This window comes from Trichoderma virens (assembly GCF_000170995.1).
Source record: "Trichoderma virens Gv29-8 chromosome Unknown TRIVIscaffold_80, whole genome shotgun sequence".
NCBI classification, from domain to species: domain Eukaryota; kingdom Fungi; phylum Ascomycota; class Sordariomycetes; order Hypocreales; family Hypocreaceae; genus Trichoderma; species Trichoderma virens.
The window spans coordinates 255,659-271,305 of record NW_014013669.1 but is presented as its reverse complement, the minus strand read 5'-3'; the positions used below and the strand labels follow the sequence as shown (position 1 = coordinate 271,305).

The 15,647-nt window shown below is 54.0% G+C and overlaps 2 protein-coding genes across 2 annotated transcripts; one reads left to right on the top strand and one right to left on the bottom strand.

Annotated features, from left to right (window-relative positions):
* Positions 1-18: 18 nt before the first annotated feature.
* TRIVIDRAFT_171412 (uncharacterized protein) lies at positions 19-6,591 on the bottom strand (the record flags this gene model as incomplete). The annotated part of the gene is made up of 2 exons (XM_014099040.1): positions 19-1,332; positions 1,395-6,591. The coding sequence occupies 2 exons, from the start codon at positions 6,589-6,591 to the stop codon at positions 224-226; spliced, it is 6,306 nt and encodes a 2,101-aa protein (XP_013954515.1).
* Positions 6,592-9,445: 2,854 nt separating this feature from the next.
* TRIVIDRAFT_48659 (uncharacterized protein) lies at positions 9,446-15,175 on the top strand (the record flags this gene model as incomplete). Its single annotated transcript, XM_014099039.1, has 3 exons — positions 9,446-9,974; positions 10,057-15,002; positions 15,065-15,175. 3 exons carry the CDS (start codon positions 9,446-9,448, stop codon positions 15,173-15,175), a joined length of 5,586 nt encoding a protein of 1,861 aa, XP_013954514.1.
* Between the last annotated feature and the right edge of the window lie 472 nt (positions 15,176-15,647).

The window sequence follows — 15,647 nt, the reverse complement described above, 5'->3', positions numbered from 1 at the left end:
TCAACTAACTGACAATCTAAAAAAGAAAACATATTCGCATTACATATCTATTGTCATGTTAATTGCATCACTAGTATAAAGAAAATCTTAGGCATCTATTGGCCTCCCATTCCATCCATCAAATAAACATGTAGTAACACCACCCTTTTATTTCCCTCTGTACGCCCCTGGCCTTCACTCCTCTCTCTCATAATGTTTGTGTTGCACCGTTTATTTTCATTCTTTACGCAGCCAGTCCAGCGCCCTCGTGGTCGGCACTAGCGCCACTCTCGCTTCCAGTGGTCTCCTCGTCCTGCACATACTTCTCCCAGTTGGCCAGGATCGCGCCAATCTTGGGCGAGTTGGTCAACTTGTACACATCCTCAAAGTACTCCTTGGTGAGCGCAAAAGGCTTGGCTGTCACGTTGGGAATGTACTTGCCCACCAGCTTGGACGGGTCAATCGTTGTCTTGTGGATCTTCTTGAGCAAGAAGGATCGGAAGGGCTTGACACCAGATCGCAAGAAGGTCGAGTGGAAGGGCACGTCGATGCCTCGGAGAGGGATGGTGGCAAAGCCTCGCTCCAGCTCCAGCGGCAGGGGCTTCTTGAGAGTTGCCTCAGCGCATCCGCGGATAATCTCCCGCAGAGCACCCTTGGCCTCCTCAATGTTGCTGCGCATCTCCTCCACATCAATTTTCTGCATCTTGAGGAAGTTGGTAACTCCTCCAAGAGTATCCAGAGCTCGCAGATCACCAGCGCAGACGTACTGCATGTTGGCAATGTTGTAGTTGACAATCTCCAGCAGCCAGCCAGTCTCCTCCGAGATGTTGTTCACGACAAACTGAAGCGCCTCTTCGTTGAATGTCTTTGAGATACGGCTGGGGTTGACGGCACACATAGAGTAGTTGGAACGACCAGTGGCATCACGCTCGACGGCCACCTGCATCGTCAGACCACGGTAAAAGACGACCGAGACCAGACTCTCAATGGGCATGACGTCAGCCAGGGCAGCCAGGGCTGAGTATTCACCAAGAGAGTGTCCAGCAAAGGTGCTGTCTCGGGGAACAAGTCCCTTGGACTTCATGTCCTCAAAACTGGCCTTTTCCATCAGTGTCAAAGCAGGCTGAGTAAACTGCGTTGCCGAAAGGAGACCGGTGGGTGATCTGTATGTGTAGAAAGTCGTCTTCTCGTCAATGTCCTTGAAGATTCTCTCCGACTTGACGGTGCCATCCGCGGCCACAGTCTCAAAGGTCATGGCCATGTAGTTCTGGCGGATAGCCTTACCCCTGGGACCACCAAAGTGCACGGTGAGCTCCTTGGGGTTGTTCTTGACAATGTTGGTGATGGAGAAGCCTTGAAAGAATCAGTTAGTAAGAGGCATGTATATGTAAGATGAAAGAACAATTGAAACTTACCATAGTTGTCGAGCAGGTACTTGTCGGCACGGTCCCAGACCTCCTTGGCCACAGGGCTGCTGCCATAGAGATCCATACCCATACCTTGCTCCTGCGAACCCTGTCCAGTAAAGACGTAGGCAGTCACAGGCTGCTCCACCTCGGCCTCACCCAGCAGAACCTTCTCCTCAGTCTCGGCGTTGATGGCCTCGAGCTTGATAATCTTGCGACCCGTCACCATGCCCACGTGCTGCAGCTTGACTTGGATGGCGTCGTTGGGGAGAACCATGCCGACCAGGGAAGCGTGGAAGCTACGAACTCGGCCAACGTCGTTCTCGGCAGCCCACGTCTCAATCAGGCTTCGGACCGCGGCACTGCTGTACATGCCGTGGGTGATGGTGCCAGGAAGGTTGGCATACTCCGAGAAGACGCGGGACACGTGGATGGGGTTGTAATCACCCGAAACACGTGCATATGTCTCGTTGGAAGCGGGTGCTCGGAGCTGCAGAGGAGTTCTGCCGCTCAGAGGAATGGCATTCTCAAAGTTGATCGGCTGGTCAAGCAGGGTACCGTGACGCTCAAGGTAGTCAATCACGGGGTTACCGTGAGACTCACCAGCCTCATAGTCTACGCTGGCGACCTGGATGATTTCCTTCGTGGGAAGCTCCAACAAGACCTGGCCGCGAGTCTCAACGCTGCTGAAGACGCTCTTGTTCTTGAAGCGCACCAAGCTCTGCAGGCGGAATGTCAGGGTCTGGCCCAGCAGGTTGATCTCGTTAGGGATCTCGTCAAGGGCAAACCACTGCTTGGATCGCAGCACGGCCACGTCTTTGGTGGTCGCCAAGTGCACCTGGACCGGAGTCTCATCCTTGCGCTGGAAGGTGTTTTCGTAATCCGTGTAGGCACCACGGTACAGGAACTGAGAGGTGACCTCCATGACCGGCTTGCCGTCTCGGGTGATGGTGCCGCAAACTTCAACCATCTTACCGGACTCTTGGTTGATGACTGCGTTGATCTGCGCAGTGGTCGTCACTTCGTCACCCATCTTGAGGGGCTCAGCGCCAGGGATCATGCGGAAGCCGTTGGACAGATGCACCAGCTTCAGAAGGTCACCGTCAATGGTGCGAGGGAAGATGGGCTTGGTGATGGCCTTCCATCCAAGCACAATAGCAAAGTCCATGGGCGCATACATGACCTTGCCAGGTCGGTTAACGAAAGCTTCACCGGTGTTGCCAACGGCATGAACGAAGTCGTTGATGGCTTCGGCCGTGATGGTGGTGCTGCCTCCGTCAAACTTGCTCGTGACCATGGCATCAAGGTCAAGGGGATCATTGCCGAACCATGCCTTCCAGTAAAATTCCTTGATGCGGTCGTTGCGACCCTCCATGACTTCACGGATGGGTGCGTATCCAGCATCGGGGTGGTAGGTGAACTTCAAAGGCAGCGCAACCGGAGTTCCCAGGGCGGTTGTCTCCTTGATCATGTTGATGAGGATCTCGTTTTCGCCGTTCAGCTTGACCTCAATGACATCCACATACTGGTTGTGTCTTGGCTGCTCCTTAACGACAATAGTAGTCTTGGAGGGCTCATTGGGGTACTCAATCTCGACGAACAGGCCACGGACAGGGGCAAAGATGCGTCGAATGGGGTTTGTCTGGAACTTCTGGCCCTGCACAACGACATCCGACATGAGGAGAGCATGTCGCCAGTTGCGGTTGGGTCCTGCAAGCAGAGACAGCCAAGAATCAAGCGAGGGCATGACACTGGCAGGAGATGAAGAAAGGCGGTATGTGTTCTTGTGAGTGTCATAGCTGACGGTGAGGCCTTCAACATCAAGAGGAATCTCCGTCTCAACAAGCTTGCCACCGAAGTACTCAGTGGCAGGAATAGAGGCCTCATCATTGTTGTAGAAGTCCTTGGTCAAAGACGCAATGTGGGAGTTGTGAATGTTGTCAAGAATGTCCTGAATGGGCTCATCAATGACGGTAGAGAACTTGGCGGCAGTGGGGCCCTGGAGAATACAAGTTCGGCCAACATCCTGGCCAATGACGGCGTCGAGGTCTTCAGACTGCCACAGGGAATCCTTCTTGAAGTAGAACTCGAAGTTCTCATCAAGGGCGGGAATGAAAGTGACAGGCTTCTGGCCTGGTCGCAGGCAGAGAATGAGGAAGTATTGAACGTCCTGTGCGTTGATGATCTGGTGCTCAGCCTCGGGGTAGTTGGCGAGGATTCGATCAACGGCGCTGTAAGGCTCATCAAGGTCGGCGTAGCTCTGGAGGAGAGAAGGCTGGCCAGACTTGGTGGTGAATCGCTCCTCGACTCGGTGAATGAAGTCACCAGTCAGACGAGTGTAGGATCCATCGATCCATCGGGACTGGTGCTTGACATAGAGGAGCTCAACCAAGCGTCGGACAACCTCTGCGTAGGTCATGTCCTCGAGGTCCACAGCCTTGCCATCCTTGTTGCAGCCGAACCAAACCTTCTGGAAGTCATCATTCAGCTTCTTGATGATGTAGTCTCGGTTCTTCTTCAGCTCAGCAACTCGCTTCTCCTTGGGGATGTTGAAGATCTTCTGATCCATCTCCGCCCAGAACTTGACACCGCGAGTAGCCAGCTTGTGAATTGGCTCGCCCATTTCGGAGCGCACGGTGATGACGCCACCAGCAGGGCCCTTGTAGGTCTTCTCCCACTCTCCATCATCGAGACCAGGAGCGTCGATAATGGCCTGCTTGGCGTTCTTGCTGGTGTGGGCCTCCTTGGCAACCATCATGCGGCTTCCAAACAAGCAGCCGTCAAAGGGCATGGGGGGGTATCCGTACTTCTTGGCCCATTCACCAGTGATGTATGGGTAAGTGTCATCGGCACCACCAAAGCCACTGCCTGCAACCAGGACGATGTTCTCCTGTCGGCGGATTCGGCCGTACATCTGGAGAACAGGCTGGTGGAAATCTTCGAAAGAGTGGTGGCCACCGCCACGGCCACCAGTCCACTGCAGAATGACGGGGAACGTGGGGTTCGCCTTGGCAATGTTGATGACTGCCTGGATGGCCTCGACTGAACCGGGCTTGAATGCAATGTGCTTCAGGCCCAGAGTCTCAATGTACTCCTGAGCAACCTCGATCGAGGGAACACCGGCACCAATCGTCAATCCTTCAATCGGCACACCTTCGGCACGAAGTCTGCCAAGGAGAGGAATCTGCCAGCCCATCGCGCGAGGGTTAACGTAGATGAGGTTGACAGTAATACCGCGGCCCGCAGGAATGGCCTTTTCGATCTTCTCAAGTGCGGCAGTCATCATCTTGGCATTGAAGTAGCCACCACCAGCAAGCTCGATGTGGTAGCCGGCGTTCATGGTAGCCGCAACGAAATCCCACGGGACGGTTGCAGGAGTCATACCAGCAACCATGACGGGGGGCAGACCAAGCAGACGGCTCATCTTGGTGTCCACATACTTTCTGCCGCTGGCAGTCTTGACCAAGCGTGGGCCGTGTTCCTTTACCCAGTCAATGGCAAACTTGACAGCATTCTCCTCGTCTCTGTCGAAGATCTCAGGCTTGTATCCGAGTTCACCAAGGGTGCCCTCAATGGTTCCGGCAAGGATGACTCGGATACCAGTGCCCTCCTTGTTTCGGCTCGTCAGTGCTCCAAGACCAGAGATGCCTCCGGGACCAAAATCAAAGATGTGAGTAGCCTGGGGGAAGACGGTTGCCTTCTCCCAGTTGACAGGATCCCGTGTGATCAATCGGACCAGGGCTGGCACGATGTTGCCGCTGGCTTCGGCACGGAGATCCTTGCCGGTGTTGGTGTCGTAGACTGGGATGCCCAAGGCACTGGAGTCGATGCTGATATCCTTCAGATCTTCATCGATAATGATGGTGGCATCCTCCAGGTACTTGCTGTGGAAAGGAGCAGTGATGGGAAGGAATCTGTTGGCAAATCGAACCTTTCGCTCAGTGTGGGGGACACGGGTCTGGTCGAGACCGGTAGGAGCCTTGACTTTGCGAAGCTGAGAGTTCAGACCGTACAATGAGGTAGGAGGACCCGTAACGACCAGGTTGCGGGGGCTGTTGATGAGGGAAACGCCGATGTGACGGTGGCTTGGAAGATATTGGTTTGTGGCATCAATGTGCCTCTGAACCTCCTCCTGGGACAGGTCACGGATGCTCAACATAGGGGTAGGAGTACCCTCACCGTGCTCCTGAGACTCTCGGAGCATGGTTGGCGTCATGGATGTGGTGGGGAAAGCCTGCTGGCTTCGAGTTCCAATCCAGAAGAGAATGGTCAGGATGGAGCTGGTGATCTCGCGCCACGAGTCCCAAGAATCAGCAGCCGCGGTAGCGGCCGCCATGACAATACCTTGGGAGTGACCAGTGGTTCCACTGATGCGTTCTCTCAGGAGACCGGGGTGAATACCCAAGACCTTGCAAGTAACTTCGTAGTGCGCCATCTGAACCAGCCCAATCAAGGGAAAGCTGACAGGTGCAGTGATGAGATAGTCAACGTCCGGGGTGGCCTCTGGTCTGTGAAGCCATGACAGGATATCAAGCCCCTTGGGGAACATCTTCTCTGCGCTGGGGTGGTTGGAGAGAGTCTGGAGAAGCTCGGCAGCATTTGCAATGAGCTCTCCAACGAAGCTTGAATAGGTCTTGGAGATCTGACGAAGCTCGTCAAAGTACTCCTCAATGTTGCCCTGGCCGCCAAAGATGGTGTAGATCTTGGCCGAGTTGTCGTCAGCAGCCCTCAGCAGAGCAGACTCATGAGGCTTGATGGTGCGGTTTGAGACGGCGCGAGCAATGTAGTAGCATCGAATGACCTCGAGCTTTTTTGACTCGATTCCAGGCAAAGTGGCAGCCAGAGCGTGGACCTCGTTGCCTTGGAGGTAAGCTCGCTCGAATTCGTTGAGCAGCAGCTTGAGGACCTCCTCGTAAGATCCCGCCGCATCATCCTCTCCCTCCTCCACCTCGGAGGCAACAAAGCCCAGATATCTGGCAACTAGCTCGGGTGTCGATGAAGGCTCGTCATCTTGAGCGAGCTCGTCAGTTGCCGGGGGTAGGCTGGCAACAAACCGATCTTTCAGTTCGGAGGCGTGGAAGTGGAGGTTGGTTGGAACGAGAAAGGAGGTTTCGAGAGAGCCGTGAGAGAGAGTCAAGGGTCGCAGAGAGGCGCTGGATCGAGGAGTAGAGATGCCCGTCTGAGGGCCAGTCGCAGTACCGTACATGATGGCGGTGTGAAGAGGGTATAATGAGGGTTGAGTCTGCGGGGTAGAACACGATCAGTGGATTGGGATTTTTTTGGATTTGGCGGGAGCAGCGGAGGCAATCAAGTGACAAACCTGAAGCAATTGACAATTATTAGGGCAACAGACGGAATGTCACTTCTCGTGCCTTGTCTATAATTCCAAGTAACGCGGAGAGGTGTGCAAAGCCCAACCCGGAAGAAAGAAAATTTGTTGCCTGAAGAATCAAAGTCTTACAGAGTGTTGGCAAAGGGGAGGGCGGGCAAGCTTGAAGATGCGGGAGCAATGAAGCACAACCACACCAAGCAAACACGATGAAGATAAATGAAAAAGAAGAAGAGCAGTGCCACCACTATGAGGAAAAGATGGGAAACCCGGACGAGAGGAGGGGGGGAGGGTTGAAGCCGAGATTTACAGTCTAGATGCCGCTCAACGTCCAAGTCGCGGCGGCGCTAATGAAAATTCACAAAGCGACTACTTTAGCATCCATGGAGGTACGCATAGGATAACAAGTACACAGCATGTACATGGGCCAGGCCAGGCTCGCCATTCGCAGTGACCTCACAGAGGGAGCTTGCAACAGACTCGCCAACTTTTTTAGTTCTGTTGGGGATAAGTCGAGAATTTCCCCTTGCCCCAGCCTGGGCTGGACCCCACCATGGGCAGCCGAATGTACCGGTACAAGGGTCCATTTTTGGGGAGGGATGCTGCAACAAGGAGTGTTGAGTGTGTGCAGCCATGCAAGCGATGTATTGCTGTCTGAGATGCAAACACAATGTCTTGTTTGTATCAGATGGCCGGTGAGTACTGTACATAGTATGCTGTATATGCGCGAAATCGAGTGAGTGGCAGACAACTTCAGCCTTGGTCGATCATCTAGACGACAATGATAGAAAACGATCGGCACCACGATAAGGATCGGGGAAATAAGGATAAAATACGCCTCCTTCATGGCATGGCAAAAAGCCACCACATGTTGTCGGCTGTTTCTTTTTCCACACGAGCTGAAAAACGACCTTTCCCATGTACATTTCTGTTGAAAACAAACTTTCGTCTTCATCCAGGATCCAGGTCTACCAAGTGACGATAGATTCGAAGTGGGATGCGAAGTATATTTCCTATACAGGCAATGCCCTCTGCTCTCAATTGCCGACGAGACGGTAGCCTGTGGGAGGATCAGTAAACAAACAAACACCCTGTGATGTGAAATCAGCGCCCTTTGGGGTTTCAACACTTTGATTCTCTCTCTCCGTGTAAGTCATCGTCGCCGGTTGAGTAATCCTCAGCCTCCAAGGATCATTCTCAACCGTATTATTGAGTGACATACGAGTATACTCGTACACCAAGCCTCATGCTTTGGCTAGCATCAATCAAGGTTATTTTCGGACCTCCGAGGGAAATGGGATCCTGATAGAGGCCGTCGGCCCGTTAGCGGCGATGATTATCGTCAACTCAAGCAGGTCAAAACAAGCAGAGGGCAGATGCAACGGCCAGGCAACTTGAATATCCCTCCGAGGCTACTAGATATGCGTCGTAATGCTTCCTCGGTCGAGGTTATCTTGGCCAGAATCAAAAAGCTAATTTTGGGGGCCCCTGGCGAATCCAAAGACACGGCAGGCACAAACTAAGACGAATCAGGCCATATTGACCCCCTAGCCACACCCAGAGATACACATTGTAGACAAGAAAAGATTCCAAACGAATCATTTACCTGTTTGTCTCAGACGGCTCAACGATAAGCATCGCTCCGGAGGGTGGTTTGGGTGGATGGATGTTCCATTGCCAGTGGCTTTTGGAGACGGACCAGGTACAGGTACATGGCCGTTAGATCCGTTGCCACCCTTTCCCATCCAAAACACCAATTCGAGTGGCGGGGTGCAACAAACTTTTTTCTGGTGCTCAGCGGAAGGCTGCGATTGTGCTTATCTTAGCACAAGCCATCCAGGGGGCGCGTATCGATACGACGTGGACAAGCAGACAAGGAAACCTCAACTGTTATCAGGGCGAGCCAGGAATTACCACCATTTTTGCGCCCATTTCGCAATGCTCTTGGGCAATTGCTGCGAGACATCAATATGTTCTGCCCCTCACCAATTGGGCTGCCACGCTCCCTTAGGGCCATGTACTATGTACCGGTACGGCATCAAGTACAGCCTGGCTACACCATCAGAGGGGCCCCGCTGAGGGTTTTGCAGAGAAAATTATTCTTTCTGGCTGCAAGAGTGGCTTCATTTCGAGGGACCAACGCCACGGCACCCAGAGCCGGCTCCATCGGTTCTTACCCCAGGGGGCTTAGCGCGTGAATATGGTTGAGCAGCCCAATGCACCTGCAGCAACCGCGTGGAGGGTGAGTGCCCATGTCACTGCCTTGTACCCCGGTACTTGCAGCCAGTCTCCCCCCCAATACTTTTTCCAGCGTCGTCCACAGGCGGTGGGTCGGGATTCAACAATCAAGACGCTGGCTTCCTTCCATCCGTCCAACCATCGAGGGGGGAATTGGAACAGCAATCAAGCTTTTCTCGCCGTTTCTAATCATAATCCCAAACCATCCCGCTCTGCTGCCGTTCCTCATCTTCCGTGTCTGCCAAAAGCCCTTCTCTCCTCTGCTGCCCCTCAAGGTACGGAGAGTCGGACCAGAACACCATCAGCACTTGGTCGAGCAGCCCAAGCAGCACAAAATATTAAACCATCCCCCAGGCAGGCGTTTCGTTTCGGTTGAGAAGCGCGATCCCCACTGCCGGCGGTCTGATAGACGACTCCGACTACCCGTCTATCTTCCCAATTGATACCCTCCTCTAACACCACCTTTCCCGCCTCACGACGCACCACCATCACCATGCGTCCCGAAGTCGAGCAAGAGCTCGCCCACACGCTCCTCGTCGAGCTTCTGGCATACCAGTTCGCCTCTCCCGTGAGGTGGATTGAGACCCAGGATGTGTTCCTGGCTGAGAGAACGGCCGAGCGCATCGTCGAAGTCGGCCCCGCAGATACCCTCGGAGTCATGGCAAAGCGCACACTGGCATCTAAGTATGAGGCCTACGATGCCGCCAAGTCGGTTCAGCGACAGATCCTCTGCTACAACAAGGACGCCAAGGAGATCTACTATGATGTAGACCCTGTTGAGGAAGAGCCTGAGCCCGTTGCCAGCTCATCCGCTGCCCCCTCCAGTCAACCCGCCACTGCCAGCGCTCCTGCGGCTGCTGCGCCAGTTGCTGCTGCTCCCGCCGCCAGTGCTGGACCTGCAGCTCAGGTTCCCGATGCGCCTGTGCAGGCTGTCGACATTGTGCACACACTGGTTGCGCAAAAGCTCAAGAAGCCTCTGACTGAGGTGCCTCTCAGCAAGGCCATCAAGGATCTGGTTGGAGGTAAGTCGACTAACCCCTCTCTTCAATTACCCCTCCTAAAGATAAAAAATCTTGCTTATCGACCAATTCTAACCGTGTGTAGGCAAATCCACCCTCCAAAATGAGATTCTCGGTGATCTTGGAAAAGAATTCGGCTCAACGCCTGAGAAGCCCGAAGATACGCCTCTCGACGAGCTCTCTGCTTCTATGCAGGCTACCTTCGATGGCAACCTTGGCAAGCACACACAATCCCTCATCGCCAGGCTCATCTCCTCCAAGATGCCTGGTGGCTTCAACATCACAGTGGCAAGGAAATATCTGGAAACAAGATGGGGTCTTGGCCCCGGCAGACAAGATGGAGCATTGCTGCTGGCTTTGACCATGGAGCCTGCCGCTCGTCTAGGAAACGACGGTGAAGCCAAGGGATTCCTCGATGGAATCGTTCAGAAATACGCCGCGAATGCCGGTATCAGCCTGTCATCTGCGGCCGCTACTGGTGGCTCTGAAGGAGGTGCGGGAGGCATGATGATGGATCCCGCCGCCATTGACGCTCTCACCAAGGACCAGCGCGCGCTGTTCAAGCAGCAGTTGGAGCTCTTTGCCAGATACCTCAAGATGGACCTCCGGGCCGGCGACAAGGCGCACATTGACTCCCAGAAATCAGAAAAGGTCCTCCAGGCCCAGCTGGATCTGTGGACCGCAGAGCATGGCGATTTCTACGCTTCCGGTATCGAGCCTGTCTTTAGCCCCTTGAAGGCTAGATCCTATGACTCGTCCTGGAACTGGGCTCGTCAGGATGCGCTCACCATGTTCTATGACATTATCTTCGGCAGACTCAAGACCGTCGACCGTGAAATCGTCAGCCAGTGCATTCGCATCATGAACAAGTCAAATCCCAAGCTCCTCGAGTTTATGCAGTACCACATCGACAACTGCCCCACTGAGCGAGGCGAGACCTACCAGCTGGCCAAGGAACTTGGTCAGCAGCTCATTGAGAACTGCAAGGAGGTTCTGAACGCATCCCCTGTTTACAAGGACGTTGCTGTCCCTACTGGCCCTCGCACCACGGTTGACGCTCGCGGCAACCTCAACTACGAAGAGGTTCCCCGCGCCAGCTGCAGGAAGCTCGAGCACTACGTTCAGCAGATGGCTGAGGGTGGAAAGATTTCTGAGTATGGCAACCGCACCAAGGTGCAGAATGACCTGCAGCGTATCTACAAGTTGATCAAGCAGCAGCACAAGATTTCCAAGACTTCTCAGCTCGAGATCAAGAGCTTGTACGGCGATGTTCTGCGCTCCCTGGCCATGAACGAGAGCCAGATCCTCCCCAAGGAGAATGGCAAGGGCCGAAAGCCAGGTCTCAAGGGCACAAACCCCAACAAGGGCAGAGTCGAGACCATCCCCTTCCTCCACCTCAAGAGAAAGACTCTGCATGGCTGGGACTACAGCAAGAAGCTCACTGCTGTCTACCTCAACTGTCTTGAGGAGGCGGCCAAGGATGGTGTCACTTTCCAGGACAAGTATGTCCTGATGACTGGCGCTGGTGCCGGTTCCATTGGTGCCGAGGTCCTGCAGGGCCTCATCAGCGGAGGTGCCAAGGTTGTCGTTACCACCAGCCGATTCTCTCGACAGGTCACCGAGTATTACCAGTCCATGTACAGCCGCTTTGGCTCTCGCGGATCGCAGATCGTCGTCGTTCCCTTCAACCAGGGAAGCAAGCAAGATGTGGAGGCTCTTGTCGACTACATCTATGACACCAAGAACGGTCTTGGCTGGGATCTCGACTTCATCGTTCCCTTCGCCGCCATCCCCGAGAACGGCCGACAGATTGATAGCATCGACTCCAAGTCAGAGCTGGCTCACCGTATTATGCTCACCAACTTGATTCGCATGCTCGGCTGTGTCAAGACTCAAAAGGCTGAGCGTGGCTTTGAGACTCGTCCCGCCCAAGTTGTCCTCCCTCTGTCCCCCAACCACGGTACCTTCGGTAACGATGGTCTCTACTCCGAGTCCAAGCTGGCTCTTGAGACCCTCTTCAACCGATGGCACTCCGAGGACTGGGGCCACTACCTCACCATTTGCGGTGCCGTTATCGGATGGACTCGTGGTACTGGTCTCATGTCTGGCAACAACGTTGTCGCTGAGGGTGTGGAAGCGTTCGGCGTGCGAACCTTCTCCCAACAAGAGATGGCCTTTAACTTGTTGGGCCTGATGTCAGCTACTATTGTTGATCTCTGCCAGTCAGAGCCTGTCTTTGCCGACTTGAACGGTGGCCTGCAATTCATTCCCAACTTGAACGAGTCCATGACTAAGCTTCGCAAGGACATCATGGAGACCAGCGAAATCCGCAGAGCCGTCAGCAAGGAGAGTGCCATCGAGAACACCATTGTTAACGGAGCCGACTCTGAGGTTCTTTACAAGAAGAAGACCATCGAGCCCCGTGCCAACATCAAGTGTGACTTCCCAACCCTGCCCGATTGGAAGACGGAGGTGGCCCCTCTCAACGATCAGCTCAAGGGTATGGTCGACTTGGAGAAGGTCGTTGTCGTGACTGGTTTTGCCGAGGTTGGTCCTTGGGGCAACTCCCGAACTCGATGGGAAATGGAGGCCTACGGCGAGTTTTCGCTCGAAGGCTGTATCGAAATGGCCTGGATCATGGGCCTCATCAAGAACCACAACGGTCCCCTCAAGGGCAAGCCCTACGCTGGCTGGGTTGATGCCAAGACCGGCGAGCCCGTTGATGACAAGGACGTCAAGCAGAAGTACGAGAAGCACATTCTGGAGCACTCTGGTATCCGTTTGATTGAGCCCGAGCTGTTTGACGGATATGACCCCAACCAGAAGCAGCTGCTCCACGAAGTCGTCATTCAAGAGGACTTGGAGCCTTTCGAGGCTTCCAAGGAGACTGCGGAGGAATTCCGACGCGAGCACGGTGACAAGGTGGAGATTTTCGAGATCCCCGAGAGCGGAGAGTACATCGTCCGCGTCAAGAAGGGCGCTTCGCTCTGGATCCCCAAGGCTCTGCGCTTCGACAGACTCGTCGCTGGTCAGATCCCAACTGGTTGGGATCCCAAGCGATATGGTGTCCCCGAAGACATCATCAGCCAAGTGGACCCTGTCACCCTGTTCCTACTCGTGTCAGTTGCCGAGGCCCTCTTGTCGTCTGGTATTACCGACCCATATGAGTTCTACAAGTACGTTCACGTCTCTGAGGTTGGTAACATTGTCGGCTCTGGTATGGGTGGTGCCAAGGCCCTGCGCAGCATGCACAAGGCCCGATACCTCGACAAGCCTGTTCAGAACGATATCTTGCAGGAATCTTTCATCAACACCATGGCTGCATGGGTCAACATGTTGCTGCTCTCTTCCTCTGGACCTATCAAGACCCCTGTCGGCGCTTGTGCTACCGCCATTGAATCTGTCGACATTGGCGTGGAGACGATTCTCGAAGGCAAGGCACGCATCTGCCTTGTTGGTGGCTTCGACGACCTTGGCGAGGAGGGTTCTTATGAGTTTGCCAACATGAAGGCTACCAGCAACACTGTGGACGAGTTCGCCCATGGCCGTACACCCGGCGAAATGTCGCGTCCTACCACCACTACCCGAAACGGCTTTATGGAGTCTCAGGGATGCGGTGTCCAGGTCATCATGACTGCTCAGCTCGCTCTGGACATGGGAGTCCCTATTCACGGTATCCTTGCCTTCACCACCACCGCCTCTGACAAGATTGGACGATCCGTCCCTGCACCTGGCAAGGGTGTCCTCACATCTGCACGAGAGCACGCCGGCAAGTTCCCATCGCCGCTGCTTGATATCAACTACCGCCGCCGCCAGATTGAGCGTCGCAAGAAGCTGATCAAGCAGTGGGAAGAGTCTGAGTTGGAATTCCTGCACGATGAGGTTGATGCTATGAAGGCCCAGGGTGGTGCCTTTGACGAGAAGGAGTACGCTCAGGATCGCATGCTGCACATCCAGAAGGAGGCCGCAAGACAAGAAAAGGAGCTCCTCCGAAGCATGGGCAACAACTTCTGGAAGAGCGACCCAAGCATCGCTCCACTCCGAGGTGCCCTTGCAACCTGGGGCCTTACCATTGACGACCTCAAGGTGGCCTCGTTCCACGGCACATCCACTGGCGCCAACGACAAGAACGAGTCCGCGGCCATCTGTCAGCAGCTGCGTCACCTTGGCCGAAGCGAGGGCAATGCTATCATGGGTGTCTTCCAAAAGTTCCTTACTGGTCACCCCAAGGGTGCTGCTGGTGCTTGGATGTTGAACGGCGGCCTGCAGATCCTCAACACTGGAGTGGTCCCTGGTAACAGAAATGCCGACAACATTGACCCCATCATGGAGCAATACGACCTGATTGTCTACCCGAGCCGTAGCATCCAGACCGACGGAGTCAAGGCTTTCTCCTTGACCTCATTTGGTTTCGGACAGAAGGGAGCTCAGGCAGTCGCCGTTCACCCCAAGTATCTGTTCGCTACCCTCGACGAGAAGACTTACGATGCGTACCGCGTCAAGGTCGAGGCCCGACAGAAGAAGGCCTACCGCTTCTTCCACAATGGAATGATCAGCAACACCCTGTTTGTCTCCAAGGCCAATGCTCCTTACACTGACGAGCAGCTGAGCGCTGTTCTGCTGAACCCTGATGCTCGTGTGACCGAGGATAAGAAGACAGCAGAGCTCACATATGCGGCCAACTTCATGAAGGCGTCTGAGAAGGTCACTCCTGCGGCCACTGTCAAGGAGACGCAGCAGGTCATCGAGGCGCTCGCTCACAAGGTGACGAGCAAGAACAGCAACGTGGGCGTTGATGTCGAGGATATTCCCTCATTCAACATTGACAATGACACTTTCATTGAGCGCAACTTCACCAGCCAGGAAGTGGCCTACTGCAAGACTGCTCCTAGCCCGCAGAGCTCGTTCGCCGGCCGATGGAGCGCCAAGGAAGCCGTGTTCAAGGCTCTTGGTGTTGCCAGCAAGGGAGCTGGCGCTGCCTTGAAGGACATTGAGATTCTCAAGGACGATACTGGCGCACCTGTCGTTACTGTAAGTTGTTCTAAATACCTTATATTCATGGAAGAGCATTCCGCTAACCTGTTTTCTAATAGCTTCATGGTGAAGCGGCTGCTGCTGCTAAGCAAGCCGGTGTTAAGGAGGTCTCGGTCTCCATTTCACACGCCGATAAGCAGGCCGTTGCCGTGGCAGTTGCCCATTTTTAGATGCCACCATGGATGATGGCTTGATTATGCATCGCATTTAGAATGGGATAATGGGTTTGAATCATAGGGGCGTTGCTGCAGAACAGGAGGCTCTATTGATTCAACTTTTAATATGTATCATGGGAATGACGGCATGGACAGGTAACAGATGCATTAGATTTATGAGACATTTACTAGTACGACATATTAGTTGAATGACCCTTTAGAAGGTCATCTAAAGATTTTTTATTATTTTATCGATTTCTACCATTATGTCTGATCATGCAATTGCTAATGCTCATTGTGATCGATTGACGGCTCGTATCAAACGCCCAGTTTCTCCATTTACCCTAAACCTGACAACTGTTATCAGTAATGTTGATATCCAAAAGTGTAACGGACACAGTGGTGCCATTGGGTATCAATTGATTTCGTAGATTGACGGTTGGCGCATAACATCTCTTTGTCTGGAGAGCTCTCCTCGTCGTAGTTG